The sequence below is a fragment of the Egretta garzetta genome, unplaced genomic scaffold, assembly GCF_000687185.1.
Source record: "Egretta garzetta isolate BGI_Z169 unplaced genomic scaffold, ASM68718v1 scaffold467, whole genome shotgun sequence".
In the NCBI taxonomy this organism is placed as follows: Eukaryota; Metazoa; Chordata; class Aves; order Pelecaniformes; family Ardeidae; genus Egretta; species Egretta garzetta.
The window spans coordinates 2,303,677-2,325,612 of NW_009260196.1; the positions used below are offsets into that span (position 1 = coordinate 2,303,677).

General features: G+C 36.3%; 1 protein-coding gene across 1 annotated transcript in view; it reads right to left on the bottom strand.

The window, feature by feature from the left end:
• KIAA1109 (KIAA1109 ortholog) overlaps positions 1-21,936 on the bottom strand; it is a 114,886-nt gene that overhangs the window by 27,142 nt on the left and 65,808 nt on the right. Inside the window, 15 exon segments of the mRNA XM_035897603.1 lie at positions 361-587; positions 1,763-1,822; positions 2,402-2,600; positions 4,620-4,831; positions 5,339-5,507; positions 6,627-6,812; positions 7,106-7,203; positions 10,648-10,753; positions 12,151-12,395; positions 13,018-13,256; positions 13,409-13,615; positions 17,167-17,217; positions 18,731-18,824; positions 19,256-19,495; positions 20,810-21,516. Of these exon segments, the coding sequence (XP_035753496.1) occupies positions 361-587; positions 1,763-1,822; positions 2,402-2,600; positions 4,620-4,831; positions 5,339-5,507; positions 6,627-6,812; positions 7,106-7,203; positions 10,648-10,753; positions 12,151-12,395; positions 13,018-13,256; positions 13,409-13,615; positions 17,167-17,217; positions 18,731-18,824; positions 19,256-19,495; positions 20,810-21,516 (3,040 nt within the window).

Genomic DNA, 21,936 nt, shown 5'->3' on the forward strand with positions numbered 1-21,936 from the left:
GAAAAAATTTTTTTTTCTAATTTGCTCGTGTTAGTAACTTACTCTCCTGTTAAGAAAACATATCTACAGCCTCAGCTTTTCCAACTCAGGTACCTGAAATTAGGTATTGTGTCTCCGTACTTTCAAATCCAGATCGATATTTCCACCTAACACCAGCAGAAATACGATCTGTGATTTCTTGCCCCTGAAAGACAGAGCTAGAAAACCAACACACAAACTTTTTTGATTTGCAACAAGAGTTATGTGAGCTATAAGGAGTAGCATGCTGGACTCAACTCAAGACTAAGACCTTCCCGTTTGACTGAAGACTTTGTCACGCCTTTTCCAATTAGTAGCACCTTTTTTGGTTGATTCACTTACTGCATGTATAGTGGGAGACATAGTGTCAACTTCATCCTCATCTGAAAGGTCAGCTATATTTACAGAGTTGAGGTCAGCAATATCATCAATATCTTCTTCTCCTGTCAATGTTGTGAGGGTGTTGCCTAAAGCATTCAATCTTTTTCCAATGTTGGGATCCATGTGGACATCAATACCACACATTTTCCATAACACATTCAGTGTCCAGGTTCCAGCACTACTACTTTCTGTATTAAAAAAAAAAAAAAAAAAAATCAAGTTTAACGAGTTTTTCCTCTTTTAAAAATCCCCCCTACTGAGTTATGTATTAGTTAGCCAAGACAGCGTTCATCAGTTACAGAGAACTGTCTTTTCCGCCCGCTCTGAGGAAAACATATTTTACAACTGAAATGCTTGCTGGAAGTACTTCACAGCTACAAAGTTAATATTTCTTTAACAGCGATGTACACAGACAGACCTAATGAAAATACATTCCCTTCAGCCAAGAGAGAACTTCAGCTCTTACAATTGCAGCCAACTATACTATTCCAGAGCAGGATTTTTAACAGCAAGAAACCTAAAGGATGTCTTATCTGTATGTAAAAATGCTGACCTATTTACAGTTTCAAGCCTTGAATAATGATGCTGCAAGATGTTATAATATATGTGTAATGTGCCTGCTGAATACCCTGTCTTCCTGGGATTTTTCTAAAGCGTGCCACCTTTCCTCATCAAAATACCGAACTTGCTTTAAGCAGAACAACACAAGACATTGTTTTTCCTTCTAAATAGATTCATCCTGGTTTTCACCATCCACAATTCCATATGAGGTAAATTTTTAATAGTTGCAGCATGCGTTTAATTTTTATGTCTCCTCAGCACAAGAAAGCAAGTGGGGGACAAGGAGCAAAACTACGGGGACAGGAGACTCTGTAGATGCAACATTTGAGCAAAGAGATGAGAAGCAGCAAGCAGCAGGTATGATGACCAAGACAGAGATTGCCAGGTATTTTTGAGGCCTCTGGATAATGTCCAAACAACTCAGTAAGAGAGACGGGGAGGAAAGGGAATTTGAGAAGAATAGAAGCCGTCTCTGGAAGAGGTGAGGGAGGAATGGGAGCTCAGGATGCAACGTCTCAGTGTTAGACAGACTGCAAGATTTAGCAGTCTCTAGGACAGGAAGCAGTAGGAAAACATAGCTGTTATGAAGGACTATTCTCCAACCAAGGAACAAACACACATACACTGTGTGTTTTCCTGCAGGTAAAAATCTAAAACCAGTGTTCCTGATGTGACTCAAAACCTGGAATAGCTTGAAAACATAGAGCAAACAAAAACACCAACTAAACTACAACACAGGATTTAAATTTCGTATTTTATGAATGATTTATATAAGACTTGATTTATTAAAAAAGTGTATTACCTGCTGCAGCCTGTCCTGTCGTCCTAGAACATACTTCATATGTACCGTCTGGCACAACGCCTATATGAAGCATATACACTGATTAGGCAGACAGTCCAAGTTGCTTTAGACCAACCCTTCCAAATTGCACCTCAGTCTCTTGCCGTCCACAGTTAAAGCATGAGTGATGTTGGATAGGAGGTTTAGTTTTAATTCCCACTGAATTACTTTTCTTATTTAGTAAAGTGAATCTACTTGGTAACATCCAAGTTTATATGAACTTAAAATTCCATATAAGTTGTAGAATCTTCACCATCATGAAGTATAGATATATATAAAAATGAAAATCATCTATATTAAACTATTAAAAACTTACTGGGATCTTAGGAAATTACACAAAAGCAATGCATCCAGCTCTTCCAACATCTCTCAGACAGAACTTAAATGCTTACAACAAGACATACAGCAACAAAGTTATTAAAAAAGGGAAACAACAAAGGAATACAACTTTTTAGATCCATATTATTTTGCTTTCAAAAGGCTAAAGTCTTTTCTTTATCTTTCTGGGGAAAGTTCAGCAGTTTTAAAAGTCAGCATATAGGGTAAAAGTGGATTTATATCTGAAATGCTATTGCCCAGGATGAAACCACACCGACTTACATGCGTTCATGACTAGATCTCCTCTTATTTCTGGTTTCCAGTCATCCCAACTTGTCTCAAAGCCATCAGCAAAGCGGATACAGAAGTTTTTAAAATGACCTTTGCTAACTAAAGACTCTGAAGAGCAGGCAGTGATTAATGTGCTTTCAATAGTCAGGACTAAAGCAGAGCCAGTGTCAAGATCTGCAGTGTGGTTGGACTGGAAAATAAAATCACAGAGGGAATTTACTGGTCATTGCAATGTCAAAGTGATATTGTACAGGCATTAAATGCAGTTTATCTTTCCCTAGTTTTTCCTTCCAAAGCACCACATCTATCCATACAATGTTTTGCATTGTTATTTTCTAAATTTAACACCTACATTGTAAATATATTAGGGCATCGGCAGTCAAGCTCATCTGGAAAAGGAAAGCAAATCCATGTTTCATCAAGGACTAGATGATTGAGGGATATGAACCATATGGCCCCATGACCACAGAAAACTAGCCCAGGATTGATTCTTTTCTCCAAGAAGGGTTGCACATAAGTTGACTGAACAATGACAAAAAATACCTTTAATTTTTATATGATTTTTTGTGCTTATTTTGATACCTAAAATTATGCAGAGTCTTAAATACACAGACTGACTGATTATTTTCCAGCCCTTTATATATAAAGGTCTGTAGTTTTCTTTACCTGCAAAAAAGCCCACATATTCCCTTTTATAGAGCTAGACTTCTTTTGATCCAGTGTATGTATTGTAAACATGCTATTCTACATACAGCTTAAGACTTCATAAGCCAGAATGTATTTTTCATAATTTACTCTAATTTTTAACACATAAGAGCTTTGTTCATAGCTGCCAGATTCACAATCAAAGATTCACAATCAAAATGTTATGTCATTATGAATTCTAGGTTATTGGCCTCATTACTCCTTTACATTTCTATGTATTATGACTATTTCCTTCTACATCATTAAAATGATTCATTCCTGTTCTGGATAATAAGAATACTTCCAATTCAATATAGGAATAGCCTCTGAATCCAAGGTTTTCTCTCAAAGCCATCTAACGTTATCTATCCTAATAATACTCCACTGCTTTGTGTATTTTTTAAACTGCTGTCAACTGGCAATTTAATATTTTCAATTTTATACTTAAGAGGTGCAGATCACACCTTCACCCTATATATGAAGAGACAGGTGTAACTGCAGTTATTTCTAAGAAAGGAAGAACAGAGGGGAATACAGGTCTGCACAAAATTGTTTCTTAACTGAGAATAAGCACAGAGATTTTCAAGAAAGCTAGGTCCACTGATTTAGCTACTTTCCTATCTATCTGAAGAAAGAATCAATAGGCAGAGCTAAATGTCAAATTGGGGAATGTGTTGGATCAATGCTGCATTACTTGTCAAGAAGCTCGGCAAACTGCACAGCCAGTGAAGAGGAGCTGCACGGCCACAAGGCAGTACCCTGGGAATGCATTACTGAGCCACTCATCTTTAAACTTAAGACTTGAAGGTATTCCAGAAACATAAGGCAGTGCACATTCCCTTATAGAAGTTGCATGAACACACTGCACAATGCAGGCATTACTTTAACACAGAAACTAGTGACTGGCACATTGAAGAATACATCATCCTGTGTAACTTATTGGACTTACCCCGTACTACAATATTATACTTTTTGTCAATGACCGCATTTCAAATGTCTTTCTTTAACCCAGCATGAGTTTCTAAATAAAAGCAACTGTTTAAAAAACATGTATCTGTATATCTCAATTATTCATACTCTCATTCCTTGTTTTAATTAAACAAAAAAACAAGTCAGAACATCACGTTAAAACCAACAGTTTTCAGAGGTTTTCTTTTTCTATCTGTAATCACATGAAAAATAAAGGACTAATTGGAATTTGTGATGGAAGCTTTCAAGAAAATATGTTCCACCTGAAACATTTCCAAGGACTTTCCAAAGTGCTGAGCTCAAATGTGGTATAAACAAGAATCCATTATGTTTCCCCAAAACATGCACACCAGTTGAAACATGCATAACCTAGTTCATTAAATGAGACCACCATTTCTATTACAAGCAATGTCACTAGTGCAATTATCAGCATTCTATGACTTTTGCATCAATGTGATGAAAAATTACATTTATGGATATAAAAGCCACGTACCACATACAAATAGGCGTTTCAACATACTATTAACAGTCACATTGCTTCAGACATTTTGATTACCTGAGGTGTGTTTGTGATGGGCAGGCAAATTCCTAAGTCATTGACAGTCAGCTGAAGAAAGAGGGTCCCAAAAGCCTGCGCAGAGGTTTGTTGGATTCCAGGCAGCATATCTACTACTTCTTTTGTGGCCATATGAATGTCTTTATGTAAAGCCATTCTCTGTTCATTCCAGTTGTCGTATGCAGCCTTGTAGTTCAGCCAAAATAGCACAGCTTTACAAATAAACCACAAAAGCTTAATTGAAATCAACACATACAAAAAGAAAAACAGCACATTCACTAAATACAGTTTTTTGGTTGTTTTTTTTTTTCATTTTTATGGTCTCTCCAGTACTTTAAGACAGTGGATGTACAGCGATGGACACACACATATTCAGGATGCTACATGCCGCAAAGGACAAGATGGACAAAGCCGATCATTTAGCATCAAAGTTAATACATTAAAATACAGAAAGTGATGCTGTTCTCAGCATTACTCATTTGTGAAAACTTACTAAAGCAATTTCCTCCAAACCACCTGAAAACTTATCACCTCAGAAAATGGAATTTTTGATGATAGGAATTATTAACCTGTTGGCATGTAGTAGATCTAAATTTCTCAGCTACCTAACGTTTTGATTTAATATAAAATATACTAAATCTTGAATAATCAGGCCTCTGAAAAAAAGATACAGTTTTCTCAGTATGAAGACAAATTTGTAGCAATGGTTTCTTCAATACCTCTATCAAAGGCCACGGGCTGAGCAAAAACAATTGGTCTGTTCAAAGTAATGAGCACAGCTTCTCTATCTGATGAGCCACTGATTTCTTCTCGGAGAGCATTTCTTAATCCAATCCTTGTCTTGAAATAGGCAACTTGATGAAAATCTGAGCCAGCTTCTTCATAAACCTTAAAATGTTCAAAAAATGGGAAGGGGGAGGGGTTTGCAGCAGGGAGGAGTTCAGGGACAAGGGAAAAAATAATAAAATTACTGCATTTATTGTCAGGGCCATCTGACAAAAGGTAAAGTTACAACGAGAAGTCAAGATGTCTTTTTTCCCCTTTTTCTCTTCTAGCTACAGTTCCTTTGAGGATATTAATTTTCTTACATTAATTCTGACCACAGTGTTGTTTTCCTTATTTATCATAAAATGTTAACTAAAACAACTATTTATATATCCAGATCCTCTATTGTGACAGTACATTTATGGGTTCTAAGATTTTTGTTTGTTTCTAGGTATTAAACAATATTTTCATATCGTAGAATTAGAGAATCCAGGTAACACACATTTATGGGTTCTAAGATTTGTATTTGTTTGTTTCTAGGTATTAAACAATACTTTCATATCGTAGAATTAGAGAATCCAGGTAACAGTGGGTTTAAGAATACAAGAGATAGAACTGCCAAACTAAGACAAACTAGGTCAAAATGTAGCCAAAGTTTGGTTCTTGTCCAATCATCTTATTTCATTCATGTACCCTAAAAATAGAAATATCAAAGAAAATTTTGAATTTGTCTTGGTAAAAAGGCCATTACTTGCAAAGGACTAGTAAATTCCAAGATACTAATAGCATGGGGGGAAAAAAAGCCCATACTTGACTCCTTCCATCTTTTATGCGTGTACACAGGCCTTCATAATGAAAACTTGCTAATTCTTCTGAAAATCATCTTCAGTCACTTCTTGACTCAAGTGCAAAAATTTATTTTGAACAACTATTTAACAAAACATGAGAGCATATTCAGGAAGTAAATTTCCGCAACTGTGTGCTGCAAAATGCTTAAACTTTTATAAAAAAAAAAGAAAACAATCTGAAAAAAAAAAAAACCAACAAAAAAAAAAAACAAACCACAAACTCAAACAAAAAACCAACACCCTCCCCTTCTGCCTTTACAGCCAGATCAGAAAAAAAAAAAAAAAAAAAAAAAAAAAAATCAAACAGCAGCATGAGACAGCCTCTTGACTCAGCTATGTTTTTTTTAATCACACACTATTAAGAACACCACATGCAACGTTGTTGAGCACTAACCTGATGTTTAACGATCTGTCCTAGTGCCAGATTTAAATCCACCTGGCATTTCCCAAACAGTTTGAGGTAGCTGCTACTTCCAGGCATTGCTTTGGTTTGCAGTCTGTTTGAGAGTTCAAGTTCTATCAATCCAGTTTCAAATCTCACGGCTCGCATTGAGGGAGTTGTAGCTGTCACTTGAATTCCCTAATGAATAAGGAAGGTACAAAGTTATTAGGATCTGGTTCAGAGAATTAAAGAGACGGGGAAAAAAGAAAACCAACAAACAAAACAAAAAACCCTTTTCACTGTGCAGCGAAACAAAAAGACATAATTGCTTTTCATAATGCAAGGCCACTAAGCTATTTTAAAAGATTACAGGAACCAAACTCAACGTCTTTTTCTTCATGCAGAGTACTCCTGATTCAATAACCTTTGAGGTAGAAACCCAAAAGCCATTAATAGCATCTAGGACCACCTTTTTGTCATCATAAGATTACCTTAAACTGTAGGCTCAATGAGTAAAGAAGAATTTTTGGTTTTTCTCCATCGGTTGTACCATCATGTTCATTCCAAAGAGGTATTGGCTGCTCCCCTCCTGTACACATTAAATATACACATTCAGAGTTTTAACAAAGAAAACATTTTAAAACAAATAGATATTAAAAAAGGTGACAGTGAATTAAGCCTCATTTTGAACAGCAACTAGTTGCAGATTTATAAAAACAAATATAGGTTGAAGATGGAAGACATCGGTGCAGATTCAGCTTGTTACATATAGTTAACAGCTCTCTATTAAGAATCGAGGCAGAGTCATATTCCTCCCTCCTGGGAAACTTTCCACAGGAAGGCTCAAAGCCAGTAAGGAGTAACACCTAGTTTTCAAAAAGATGTTCTTTGTCTCCTGTACGAACGTATCTCCTAATTATCTGACAATAAAAATTAAACACTTGACTGAATACTGTGCAAATTGCATGAAAAGAGGAACTGAAATTATATTAGTATTTTTCAATGAAAGGAGGAAAGAGTATTCAGCGGTTACTGTATTTTTGTGTTTACTTCCTCATCCTGGCACATTTCATCCCAAGTTACATACCCCCCATAGGCCCTAACCTGAAAGAGCAATCCTGGTTTAAATTCTCCTTGATACTTGATCTATAGTCAATTTTAGTTTATAGGAAGGGCTTGCTGCTGGAAAAGGCTAAGCCATTAATTCTCTCCATGTATGCCAATTCTTCTAACAACAGTTATTTGGTGGTAAGAATAGGCAGTTAAATCATGCATTTAAAAAACTCCAAACAAACAACAACAGTAAATTTTTATCAGTCCATTTTGTACCTGGATGATTTTCTTCTCCAAATAGTTTTAATCACCTCCTCTTTTTGTTGGTGTCCCCCCCCCAAATTCTTAACAGGATCATGTAAAACTACAATGGTAACCTAAGGGTTCCGAGCAAGAGAACTAACTCATCTTTCATATATTCTCCACATGCATATTAGAGGCTACTTTTGCAATGACATCTCTTCATAAAGTTTGTAAAGCATTTGTCAGTTAAAAAAAGAAAAAAGAAAGAAAAGATATATTCATTTTAAATAAACTTTCTCCATCTACCTTTAAGGGAGTGTAATTTTCCTGAATGAAACTAAATTAGCAGTTAGATGTGAATTTTTACATAAACCAGTGCAAAAAGTGATACGAGTTTGAAAGCGGACACCAGCTGTCTTTAGATGAACACTGCCCTCAACTTGCAGATGAAATGATTATGAACTGCTCTGTTCATTAACTGGCTTTTAATCTGTGCAACTTCACCTTTAAGTAATTGGTACTTACCCAGTTTTTCAACAAGGATAATATGCAATCAGTATTTTAGTGCAACAGAAACCGTATAATCAGAAAAACCACTTTAGGATATTACACTAATTGGAATTTGCAAGCCATGAAAATTACTTTGCTGCAAGCCAGAAAGTCAGAAGTTATTTTCCACCCCGTTGTTGTGCATTCAGCACCCGGGCCCATGGATTGCTGGCACCCGACCACATCCCCGCTGAATTACCACAACATGGAAGGTAGCAGTCACATTTCATCAGGCTGCTACTTGCAATACAAATTTAGTCTGGAAAAGCAAAGAACTAGCAATGGTAATAAATTCCTCACATAAAAACAGAGGAGAGGCTGAACTCTAGAGACTGAGAAATGTTGTAAAAGAAACCTAATATAGGTTTCCCATTTTACCACTTTATGCTCCTCTATAAAAATTCTTCTAATAGAATACTGACAGCTGTTGAAGGTTTATTCTTCCCCTAAGTGTTCTCGCTACCCAATGCTAATATATTTTGCCTGGAACAAATGTCAGGGTGTTTAAAATCTGTTTCTTCTTATCCTTCAGGGATTCCGACATTTTCCATTTTCTCCACTACATATTCTAACTCCCTTGAGGGCACGTCATCTGGACCTGCACATTTCTTTTATGTACATTTGAATGCATCAATATATACACGCACACATAGACACTCCTTTCACTTAGTTACACTTTTTAGTTTATCTTTCCTCATGATGTTTCCCATTATTAATGAATCTTTCCACTAAAAATTAGCTGTATCTCTATAATAGACTTTTAGGATAACTCAAAAAGTGTTAAAATCAAACTACTTGAAAATTTACCTGCTTTTGAATACTTATTCACATTTGTCATCCTGCAACATCCTTCTTCCTCAAAAAACATAACTAATAATATTCATACTCCCCTTATTTCCCCTAGTTATTTTACTTTATTTTTGACTTTTTATTACTTCTTCATATACAATACTCCTTATTAATGATTGCTTTTCCTTTTTTTAATTCATTTACTGTTTATCCCCCTCTCCCAATTCTTATTTTGTGGACCTAATGAACCACGAAACACTTCTACAGTTCTCTACTTATTTTTGTGTTCATCTCCTCATCCATCATGTAACATCCACAGTAAATTATACTCCTGTATTTTGTTAAAAGACTACCGAACAATAATGAATGCGTCAAACAAAGCTTCCAGTCCTTACATTTGCCCTCAGAGTAGTCACATATCAGAAAAAAATAATATAATTTTATACTATTTTTTCCAGTGTATAGGGTGACAGAACTTGTTTGCTGAGTGAAATACCATTGCATGGCACAAGTTATCAGATTTTTGGCTTGCTTTCAGTCCTTGAACACAGACCAAACCTCTAACAGTAAAAACTAGAAAGTGAGTGGATCGATTTTTAAATGCTGTACAAACTGTGATTCAGTCAGATTGACAGAGTTTTTTATGTAAGAAAATAAATGTTTTGTAAATTTGGCTGTCTAGTCAAACAGATGAACGCACAATTCAGTACGCAATTTTCATTGCATACTGCAAAAGAGACAGCACTGAGTGATTTTGCAACTGTTCTCTAATTGGGTTTTTAATGACAATGCTATTTTTCTTCTGAAATTTTTTTGAGAACAGAAGCCAGCCTAAACGACAGAAACAAAACAGTCACTCCTGCAGTATACAGCATCATACACAAAACAATCTAATGAATAGCCAAATGCCTTCTTCATACAGTTCTGAAACACATTATCTGCAAAGAATCAAAGAGCTAGGAATCAGGGAACACTAAGTAATACCAATATTGACATTATTTTCCCTGGACAGAGCTGTTATCCTTTAAAAGGATATGCTGACATTGTTTTACAAAATGCAGTATCAGGTTCTGCATTTTACAGGTCAACAAAGAGAATACAGAAAGTAAGCCAGCCAAGGTCGTGTCACAGATAGACACAGAGGCTAGTGTCCAGAATGACAAACTATCCTGCTTCCCAATAAAACACCTTGTTTCTGATAGAGCTACAAAAATTTCCAGAGCTTCTGTTATTACTTCAAGCTCCAGCTCTGCTGCTTGCTTCTTGCTGCTGCTTGTAGTGCTAGATGTGAAATGATGGTGTCTGTGAAATAAATAGTGGATCCAGAGAACTATATAATGTTGCCATCAAACAAGGTTAAGGATCTTACTTAAAAAGTTGGGTTTAAGGTTCTGCTTACCCGAAACCTTCTGTATGACTTCATTTACTTCCTTCATAAACACTTTTTGTACAAACACTAAATGATTTAAAAGATCAGTTGTGAGATTATGTTCAAAGGAACCAACCTGCAGAAATACAAAATTTTATAAGAATTACCATACCTATATTTTCAAAGCAATGCATTTTCAGTTATCTTTTAAAGTACAATTATATTGTTATTGCCATAAAAACAGAACATTAAATAGTTTTGTCTTGCAATTTTCTACTGTGAATGCCTATCAGAAAACTGAAGGACATACATTGTAATATGAAAAAGTTTTTTCTCCTGCTTAAGTTTAGCTTAGACAATAAAATGCAGGACTTGATAAAGGTTCATGGAAGTATGCAAAATGCTGCTTAATTACAGATAGTAAATCATTATCAGAACAAAACAGAAATGAGCTGTCAACCTCTAAAAGGGCATTATTCAAGTTACTGTAGATGAACAAGTTTACTGGTATCTTCAACAGTAAACTTATTATGTGTCCGATCTAATCTTAAAGAATATTCCTAAGGAACTGCCGTCTGCCTAAGATTGTTTAAATTTTCCAGTAAGATTTTTTTAAATAAAATTAAAATACAGGTATTTTCTAAAACTAACTGGACTGGGCTTTTGCCTTTGCTAAGCAGCCCCTTCCCTTTTGTTTTACATGCTGAAGAAATTCAAAGAACCCAAGGTCTTTCTTCAGCCAGGAAATAACTCAAATGGGTTGAACAAAGAGCAGCACCTAATTAAACTTCTCCCATAAAGATGCAAACATCAGAAGTCTCAATTACAAACAAGCTAGACTATTCTTCCGACTAAAGAAACGTAGTTAACAGAAAAGCCCCGCTTTTCTCCACGGATAGGTTTCATTTAAGCATCATTATTTTGCTCTCTGTAAAAAGTAATCGGTACACAAATAGAACACGTGAGTAGAAGAGTAGAACACTCTGTGTCAAACATAAAATTTTGTATCATTTACTAAGGTTATATATAGGTTCTCCTAGCTACAGAGCTGTCTAATCATGAAAAAAATAAAACAGTTTTAAAACAATAAAATTGTTTTAAAATTTTTCAGCATTTCTCTTAGCAAAATATATGACATTATCCAATGTGTTAGCATAAGCTTTCAGTTTAACTTTACACTTTATTTGAATCATCAGCGTAATATACTTTTGTCTACTTCACTGGTGAGAAATAATGTCATTCCAAAAAAAGTTTCTAAACCTATTTTCCTTATTTATTTGCAAAAAATAACATATTCAAAATCCTCTGATATAGTGGTCTTGACTGCTTAATATGTTGGCTGTTCATCAAACGAAGGACTGAGAAATTTCTACTTTAGTGTCACGTAATTACAAATGCTATATTTGGACCAGCCTGTAAACCCGAGATTCTGGAGTAGGCAGATTGTTAAAATAACACGAAGATGCACATACAGAAATGTAACAGGATGGAAATAACAAGTTATCAAAGACGACTACAGTCTTCAATACCTACTTCAGCCACACAACGCAAGTAGTTCCCCTGTAGATAATAGCCTTGCTTAGCAGGTAGTTCATCTATGCTCCAAATTTGGTCCGAGTAAGTATCATGTTCTTCCATGATATATTTGCCTGACATCGTGACAGGAGGAAGGTTGAGACTTGCCGAAGGAGGAATGGTTGACATATCAGTGGCAGAGACTTTTGAAGTAAAGCGCAATCTGTGACTTGGTAGCTCAAAATTAAATCTAGTTTGGGCGCCTGTAAAAGGAAGACAGGGAAAGAAAAGGTATGAACTGGCAAAGGATTTTTATTTATCCTTAAATTTAGGAACATTTTTCTAATTTAAAAAAAAAAAAAAATCTTTACAATGTTATTGAAGTGCACAAACCTGTACAGCTATAAATATCCACCCATGTGATTCTGGGTTTTCTTAATTTTTAAAGAAAATTAAGACCTCACTGTAATTAGATGGAGGAGGGAGTCATACAAACCACCCTATCTGTACTGAGGCCCTATAAGAGTATTCTCAAGTAGCTTTATGAATCAGAATTTAATTAATCAAGGATTATAAACTGATTTTAGCAGTCAGAGGGAAGCTTCCTGGGAGGAAGCTATATATGAATGTACACCTGCCTTCACCTGCTCTTGTATTCTGCCTCTGGCAATTGGGTATAACAACAGTAGCGTAAATTCTCTATATGGCCCCACCTGATTGAAGTTCACACTCAAAAAAATAAGCCAACAGCAACAGACTCAGCTACAATTCAACAGAATTGTACAACAATACTCTAGCTACAATTCAACAGAAATATCGAGTCCTTTTGGATGCTTCTAGCAATGCCAAAGCCATCATGTTTCTAAAGTTTCAGAGAACTGTTACCTGTCATTCCGTGACTCCTCATTCTTCCCATCTTATATTCTGCCTTCAGAGAGGGCAAGAGCGCTGCTCCAATAGCTATACCATCTATCATGGCACTGAATTTAAGAACTATGGGCTTCTTTTCTAAGCCTTCTGGCAGCTGTGGAAATTCATTCGTTTCAACAGGCGTTTGATTAATACTTGTTGGAGTCTTTTCAGAGGGCAAAGGAGTCGCAACATCTTCTTTGGTAGGCTGGGGCCTATTTACCAAGACAAACATCAGAAAACACTTTTTGTTATTCTAACATGATATATGACTAGCCTGACTCTCCCACATGTGTTCACAGTAGCACAAGCCCATAAATGGACAGCAACCAGCAGCGTTCAGAAGCACCATGAGAGCAGCACTTACGCAGTTGATGGCTGCCTGATGAGATCCGAAATCTGCTTGGAGAGCTGGTGAGAACTGCGCACCATCATGCTGTGCAGCGTGGCAGGGTGCTGAGGAATGTTGATGCTGATGGCTCCAACTTTGACCACAGCAGCGTTGTTTGTTTTCAACCCTCTCTGGGCACTATACAGGGCCTGGGATTTGGCAATACTGCATTTCACGACAGTTCTAACAGAAATGGAAATAGGATTTATTTGCACGTCTTTCAAAACAGTTATGGTTTTATGTTAAAATGGGGATTTAAGTGTTAGCTGAATTTTAAACTATTCATAGAATTGATTTTGTTTATAAATTACATACACATTCCTTCTTTGACTTTACACACACAGATGCACTACATGCCACAAACAACTACACTACATTTAAGAGAACTACAAGTCATGCATTGCAAAAATACCTGTTAAACTGTTATCCTTGCATAATGTAAGATCATTTGAGTTGATACACACTAGGCTGCACATACACAGACAAATTTTCACACACGGAAACAAGTAAGAGCCTTCCATTTCAACTCCTTTTCAGGAATAATCTTGAATCATCCTTTTCATAAGAAGACTTAGTAAAATCTGATTTTAGCATCCAAAAATGTCAATGGAGGAAATACTCACTTAGCAATAAATACACGGCAAGGGACGAATGGGTTTGTGAACTAATAACCAACATTTAATTGACACATACTATTCCAAAATATGAAGTCTAAACTGTATTTTAATATTAAGGAGGATACTGTTCACAAGTTACCCAAGATAAAAATACAACTACAAGGCTGACAGTTTTTGATATCAGAATGAAATTTTGGCACATCAGAATTCACTAAGCTCCTATTAAAAAAGATACACGGGGTAACACAGTAACATTTCTCATCTAAGGTCAATTACTGGTTACCCAATGGAAGTACATTATGTAGCCAGCACAGAATATTACAGCCTCCAAGAGAAAGACATATAGTGGTAAAGATGCAATACATTAGCTAAAATGTCTGAAAACCCAACTATAAAATTGCAACATTCAATGCAACTTCCTCAAATACTAAATTTTAAGGAGCATAACTAAAATACTTTTTGTATCATGACTTAAACTGTTCAGTTTGGTTTCATGGTGAAAGCTATAGTATTCTATGAATTCTATTCCCTAACATTTCTTCTGTGAAGCCCTAACACAGGGCTCCTTGTTCTGATGTTAAAATATCAACTAGCCCAAAGCATCCCAGGTGTGGAAATAAAAAAAATAAAAATAAAAGTAAAAATAAAAAAAAAGGCAGCATCCTTCTGCTTTTCTGCTTATAATGAAGAAATACACAGCACTGTAATGCAATCACAGGCCTGTCAACAGCAGATTAATTTACTGAAGCTACAGAAACATTTTCAGATTTTCACAGCTACACAAGAGTGACATAAAGCAGTTATGGATTAATATCTTTGGGTAAACTGTCAAGTAGAAACTACTTCAAAATATTTGAAGAATCAACACAAATATGAAAGAGGAAACAAATCCTAATTCACAAATATTTTCAGAAAAAGCATTATACAAATAAATGTTACTTAAGGGCAGACTTATTTTAATCCACCTCTTTAAAAGGAAAAAAAAACCCCATGATTATTTCTCCATTGATGTTTGCTTATTTTCTACACTCTTCCTGCTGCCATTCTGACAGAACTATTGTGAAGCCATTCAAGAATATATTTTTCCCTCATCTATAACACAAAATAATACTAAGTTAGCTATTCAAGCATAACAAGAACACCTTTCAACGCAAGGGAAGATCTCTTCTTCACCCATACAAGACAGACAATCTAGACTTAACCTATTTGTGTAGCAGTTAAAAGTTCAAGTAGTTGGAGTTAAAGTCTGTACCGAATTTACAATCAATTCCGAACATGTGAATTCATACCATTTTAAGCACTTCCTTAATCAAAAAAAAAATTACACTAATATAGCTGTCGCAGGAGAATCAGATTTCAGCAAGATTAACTGTGCTTCTCTGCTAAGGTATTTCCATATTTCACGCAATGAATGAATTTCACTGTCACTTGTCTGGTCTACAAAACACCTACTTCCACGACTGAATGAAATACAGAACAACTGTGTGGCTGTACGTTTATTTGGAACACGTACCACACCTTATGTATCTGCGGTTTGCTTACCTACGGTGATATGCCTATAACAGATCTGGCTGAGTATTATTAAAATAATTAAACGATATTTAAGTTATATACCGGTAATGCATTCATAAGTAATTTTATGTTCTTGCATCAATTCCATAAATAATCCCTCTCCGGACAAACTTGTGAACCAAGTCTTTTCTGACTACAGAACTGGCTACAAGGCCACCACGTAACCTAGCAGATTTTTGGGAATGTTAGAAAAATGGGGGGAAAAACATCAGCAGGAGGCCCCTTAACACACAGGAACTACCACACTGTGTCAGATGAAAATTTAGGCAGTAGCAGATACCTGAGGCATAAATAAAGTGATCCTTTCCTTAATTCCAGCCATCAGGGGTTTACTCTTTGAGCCGGAGGCTGTACTGTGTTCACGGTTCACCACCAGACCTACCCTACGTGGATTTGTCCAATCCTTTTACCTCTTTTATACTTTTGTTGACTATATCATATGGCAATGAATTCAACTGTTCAGTGATGCACTATGCAAAAAACTACTTTCTTTGGCTGGTTTAATGTTGCTACCAGACAAAAAGGAACAAAAACCAGAGTATTTTCTTTACGTCACTTGCAGTTTTACAGTCCACCACCTCTCCCTTCAGGGCCACCATCTATAAGGACATTTTAAAGTTAATCCTGTATTATCACAACACAGAATATACACAAATGCTGTAACAAACAGCAGCTGTACTAAGTTCTTCTAAAAGATACGCACTGGTGGTCTAAAGCACTAAAAGAGATCTGTGCTCAGAATACTGCTTTGGGGGGAAAAAAAAAAAAGGAAGAGCCTCAGAATTTTTGGCTACATAACTTTTCTTCTCAGAGTACTGCAGGGTCATTGGGTATCAGGGCTTCTGGGTTGCCAGTGTACCACCTCCCACCTTGACCACTACTCCCAGTGAGACCCTCTGGACTTTAGCATCAGGAAGTAAGAAAGCAACTAGGAAGAAAACACTGCATCTTCTGCAAGAGAAAAGCCCTACATTCACACATACGGATCTGGGGGACATGAAGAGGGTCACCTTCGTTAGCAGTGGATGCAGAGGCATAGTTTTACGGAAAACATTTTGTGTTAGCATAACCTGGTCAGCACGCCTAGTAATTAAACCCAGCACAGAAGTAAAGACAGACAAAAGGAAAGGTCCTATTCATGCCGAAATCACAGCAGGTACTCCAAGCACAGCAGTTCCTTACCAAGTTCAAAGCAAATCTAACCTGTCTGTTCCTTTACATTTACCAACACTATTTCACCTCATTAAAATAAACACAGAAGCAGATCTAAAGAAATTAACAGCCAGTGAAACCATTTTAGCATTACAGTAGTGACCATATAGCGTAGTATCTGTCCCTAAAGGCAGATTGTTAACATTTAAAAGGGCTTTTTTTGACAGATATTTAGCAGGCTACATTAAAAGCTTATCTAGGTAATATTAGATGTTAAACTAAAATGTATTCAAGCAACATCTGCCTACACAATCACACACAGTAGGAATGCAGCCATTAGCTACACAACACAGAGTTAATTGCAAGACTATTAAACATAATAATATGACATACAGAAACTCTTGTTTGGCTGTGCTTGTAGGAGATGTAGGAAAATCCTCCAGTCTACAGATGAAGATTGAAGAGAAAGCAAGAAAAACAAAAACAAAGCAAATAAAGAATAAACATTCATGCAAAATTAGTCAGTTAATTACTTGTAACCCACAATATGACACTCACTTTCAAATTTACCAAGTTGAAGGTTTTGGGTTTGTTAGGGTTTGTTGTTTGCTGCTGTTTTTGTTGTCAAATATTTATCATTATTTCCCCTCTTTCCTTTTGTACCCTCCACATATGGAAGCTCAGTAAGATTATGAGTAAAACAGACATGAAGAACCTCAATAGCCTTCAGAAACCCTACATGGTTGCCAGATTACAACTTTTATTTATACCTCTGAAACATGCTTATCAGAAGCAATTTAGCTGGAGACATGAATAAAATTCTGTATGTTTTAAGGTCTATATAGCATTTTTCAAACTAAACAGGAATTAAAAGAAGAGAGACTCAAGTCACGTTATTTAGCTCCCTTTCTACAACTTTAATATTCTGAAACCAGATTACATACTGAGGGTTACCCAGCCAACACTCAAACTGTGTGAGGGTGATCTACATTAGAGAGTTGTAGTTCAACTGTTGTTTTGCAACTCAAACAGAAAGAAGTTCAGCTAGAAACAAAGAAAAATAATGCATGCCCTTGTTGAGTTTGTGAACCTGGAAAAAAAAAATAGCAATATGGATGCTGAGCAAGTCATTCAAGATGTTCATGCACAAAACTGATTCTCCCCCCCGCCCCTGCCAAGTTGTGTCAATTATATAAAGGGTGGAGAATGGATATTAGAACTGTAAAAATAACACAAAGAATCATGCATCGTGGGAGTTCAAAAGGATATCTATTGAAGAAACAATACAGATCTTATATGGGAATAATCAGCATCAGTAGGTTAAATACTCCCTAAAAACCTTGTATGGTTTAGTGGAAGCTTTAAGCTTCAAAAAGCAATTAGAAGCATAAGAGAAACAATATGCACAATGTGATAAAGTTTCTATGCGTACACCATATGGAATAAAATTAGTGCAGAAAGCTCTGATTACACGAGATTTTATTTGTTTCTTTTTACAAGAGGACCTGTCATCTACGATTTTTCAGTCAGGTCACTTACCCATTTACACTGTGATGCTACAATCAGTTCTGAACTTACTGATATCTTTTATTAGAAATAGAAAGGAACAGGAGCATTCATATTCATGCAATTATGTCTAAGACTTGTGCGACTGGATACCCTAGACTGAAACCTACTAATGCACTCACCGTATTCCTTCTCAGCTTGCTCAGATACACCTTTCATAGAAAAGCCTCCTCTCAATAGGCACATGCAATTAGCTTGACAAGTCAAACTGAAACCCAATTCAGCAACAGCTGCATGGTTGCCAACTAACTCTGACTTCACAAATTCTATTGGAAGACATATCAGTGCTTTCTCCATATTAACCTACATACTTTTACTGTCACACAACTCATACAGTTTCAACAACTTCTGTGCACTTGAACAATTTTAAATTGTCAGGCTTCATACTTACTGGATATTTGGGGTAATTCCCTCCAGCAGGACAATATTGACACCTCCTATGTGAGCAGTGGCACATGTCTCCGTCATCTTTTGATGTAGCACATCTTTAAGAAAAAAGATACTTAACAGCATTTCATTCAGTAAAATACTTCCAGGGATGTCTATTGCTTTCAAAAATACAGTAGCAGGAAAATAATTGAAAAAAATTAGTTTTAGTAGTCACATTAAGTAATACCAAATTTAAACTACGACAAGGAGAAAGCTTTTGAAAATGAAAGGAGTAACTATCTTCTAAAATAATCTTCACAGTATTTTGTGAAAATCTTCACCCTTCTAAAATGCTTCAGCATCCTAGTAATAGTTTTTAAAAGAACTTGTTAAATGTTATTATACTATCCACACACAGGCATAATGTACGACTATTTACAAACAAAACTTATTAAACACACGTGCACATTGGTATGGGTATGTGCACACACATAAACCTGTAAAGCTGCCATTGAATAATTACAGAGTACATTTTAGTTTATCCCACCTTTCATTTTTTCTTTCAGGGTGAAGCTGCCATGGATTCTCTTCAGTTCAGATTCCATCGTTAGACCGCCAATGTCTGCCTCCAGGTGGGTTCGGTTCACCATGCCAATTCCAAAGACGATGAGAGTCACGTGCTGTGGCTCCGAAGTCACCAGGCTGCGCTTCCTCTGCGTGTCTCTGCCATTATCCTGTTCGTTCTCGAACACCACTCGACAGGCAGGTTCGGTCGGGCTTCGAACACCTACAAAACCACAAAGGAGTTATTTAAGGGTACTTTACAAGAAATCCTTGGCTTACCTGATTTATATTTGTATTTGAAAGCAAGGATGATGTATCTTGCACATCCAGCAAACTCTTCAGGCAAATTGTCTGTGCATTGTTTATTCCACTCTAATAACATTGCACTGAACCAAATCCAAGACACAATGGGGACAATAATGAGTGATGCAATTTCATTATTATTCACAGATATATCCTTATGTGCATTATATAAATATTCATCTTTATGTGATTTTATTGTTATACAATAAAAATGCTCTGGCAGTTTCCAATTGTCCTGTTTCTTTTTTGATCATTTCACAGCCAAAAGTTCTCATGATTTAGTTCTGGATGAGCAAGTTTTCCTTTTCAACACTCAGAACATAAAAACAATGTAAGAAAATTTACATTTTGTGCAGGTATCATAGCTGTGGATATGATATTCTGTGCTTGAAAGATACTGCCCTCTGTTTAACAGCAGCTCTCATTTGACACTCTCTCAGTTTTTCATTCTTTAGCTAAAAGAAGTAACAAAGAAAATAAGCCTAACTAGTAACTATACCATCCCCTGCATATTTACAGCAACCTCAGTTCACCAGCAAAAAGAATGATGCTAGGTCAGCTCTCAAATTTACTCTGCTGTGCGTTGGAAATAGAGAACAATGACCACCCCAGATGTCAAAGCTTTGGGTGAAATTATGGCCCAAAAACCTGTAATCATTGCTGGACTTTACAAAAATCAGTATTCACCTTTTCTTCTCTCAAAGCTAGGTTCACAGATGACTTTTTTATTCAGTCATTCACAGGGCAGAAATTATCTCCTCAGGATTGCTTATGTACGTGCTTACATATTTTCACAGAATGATAATATACAGCATTTCTATTAGCCACTTAAAAACAAAATAGCAGCTAGGGAGGAACAAACTCAACCCACCCTGTACACAGTTAACCAGAGAAGTTAACACAGTCCCACGACCACTGCAAATCCAGATTAACAGAGCTGCACAAGAATATCAAGGGACCGAATTTAAAACTAATTAATTACCACTTATTTGACTAAATCTAGGGCTGAAAGAATCAAAGCATTCTATAAAGCCAGGAAAAGATTTTTTTCTATTTTGTATACTATCTCTGTGAACTAGTTACAAGCTGCCCCCCAATCCTCACCACTTGCCCCTCTGATCCAAGTTAGAAGGGGTAGACAAATTTCAAAAGCCACCTTATTGTCAAGCTTTAGAAGAGTATGTTTGAGCAAAAGCATGCACTCTCAATTATTTGGATTCATGAACAAGTTTACCTGTTGGCCCGAAAGTTTCAGAAGACTTTTCTAAAATCCCAGTTGGATCAGAAATGAGTGAATAGAAGTTCAATAATTTATACATATTTTGCCAGCACTCAGCAGAAGGTTCGCTCTGTTCCGACACCGTAATAGAGTCAGAGTCATCCATATGAATAGTCATGTGGTCAACTACATCTTTTGAACCTTTCCTGGACACTTTAGAAGTTCTTCTTTCTGACCTCCCCAAGGAATTCTTGTTTCGAGACTCTTTTTTATTGTTCTCATTGTTCGTTCGTTTGTTCTTGGTGTTGTTTACTCTGTTACCTCCATTAAGACTTCCTCGAGAGCTTCGGCTGAAGTCAGAAGAGCGGAAGTCTCTGTGTTTGCGGGTTTTAAAAGTAGGTGTCGGAGAGGCTGATCCAGCCGTGTATCTGCTAAGCTTGATGTCCGTCTGCGTGGCTTTGATATCATCAATCATTGTACTGAACTGATGAATGAGACGAACCAGTGCCATATCCACGTGCTGGCTTATGGACTGGCAAGAAATTGTAAAATTACAGTGAAAAGTATTATAATAGCGTTTATTCAAGTCATGAAAAGAAAGGGCATTGGTGGAGTTATGAGGTGTGCACATGGATTTCTCCATTACAACAGCACTAATACTGAAAGTTTCTAACATCAAAGCTGGTTTGAATTCAAGAGGAGGAAGATTGACAGCGCCTTGCCTAAGGAAAGAAAAGGTACAAGTTACTACTTGTTTCTTTTCATGGGAGTCAAATACTTTTTTACACAGTGGTACATCTAATTTACTGAACCCAACCTTTTATTTCCCTTAGGGTATCACTTTTTTACCATAGTTCTAAATATAAAAAATGAACTTTTATACTTTCATACTGCATGCTACTAACATAGTAATCATTCAGTTCTGTGTAGACTTAGTTTGGCATGCAATCTTTCCATCATAACCTAAAGCTTTGCCCAAAATTGTCAGTGGAGTCAGGGGAAAGATTGAGCATTTACACCGAAAATAACAAGCTCATTTACAGGATTAATTATGAAACAGCATTCAAGAGCCTCTCAAATTTCCCTCACTATTATTCCCCTTTCTTCCCCAATCTCCAATTTTCAAAAGTAGCTGAGATTCA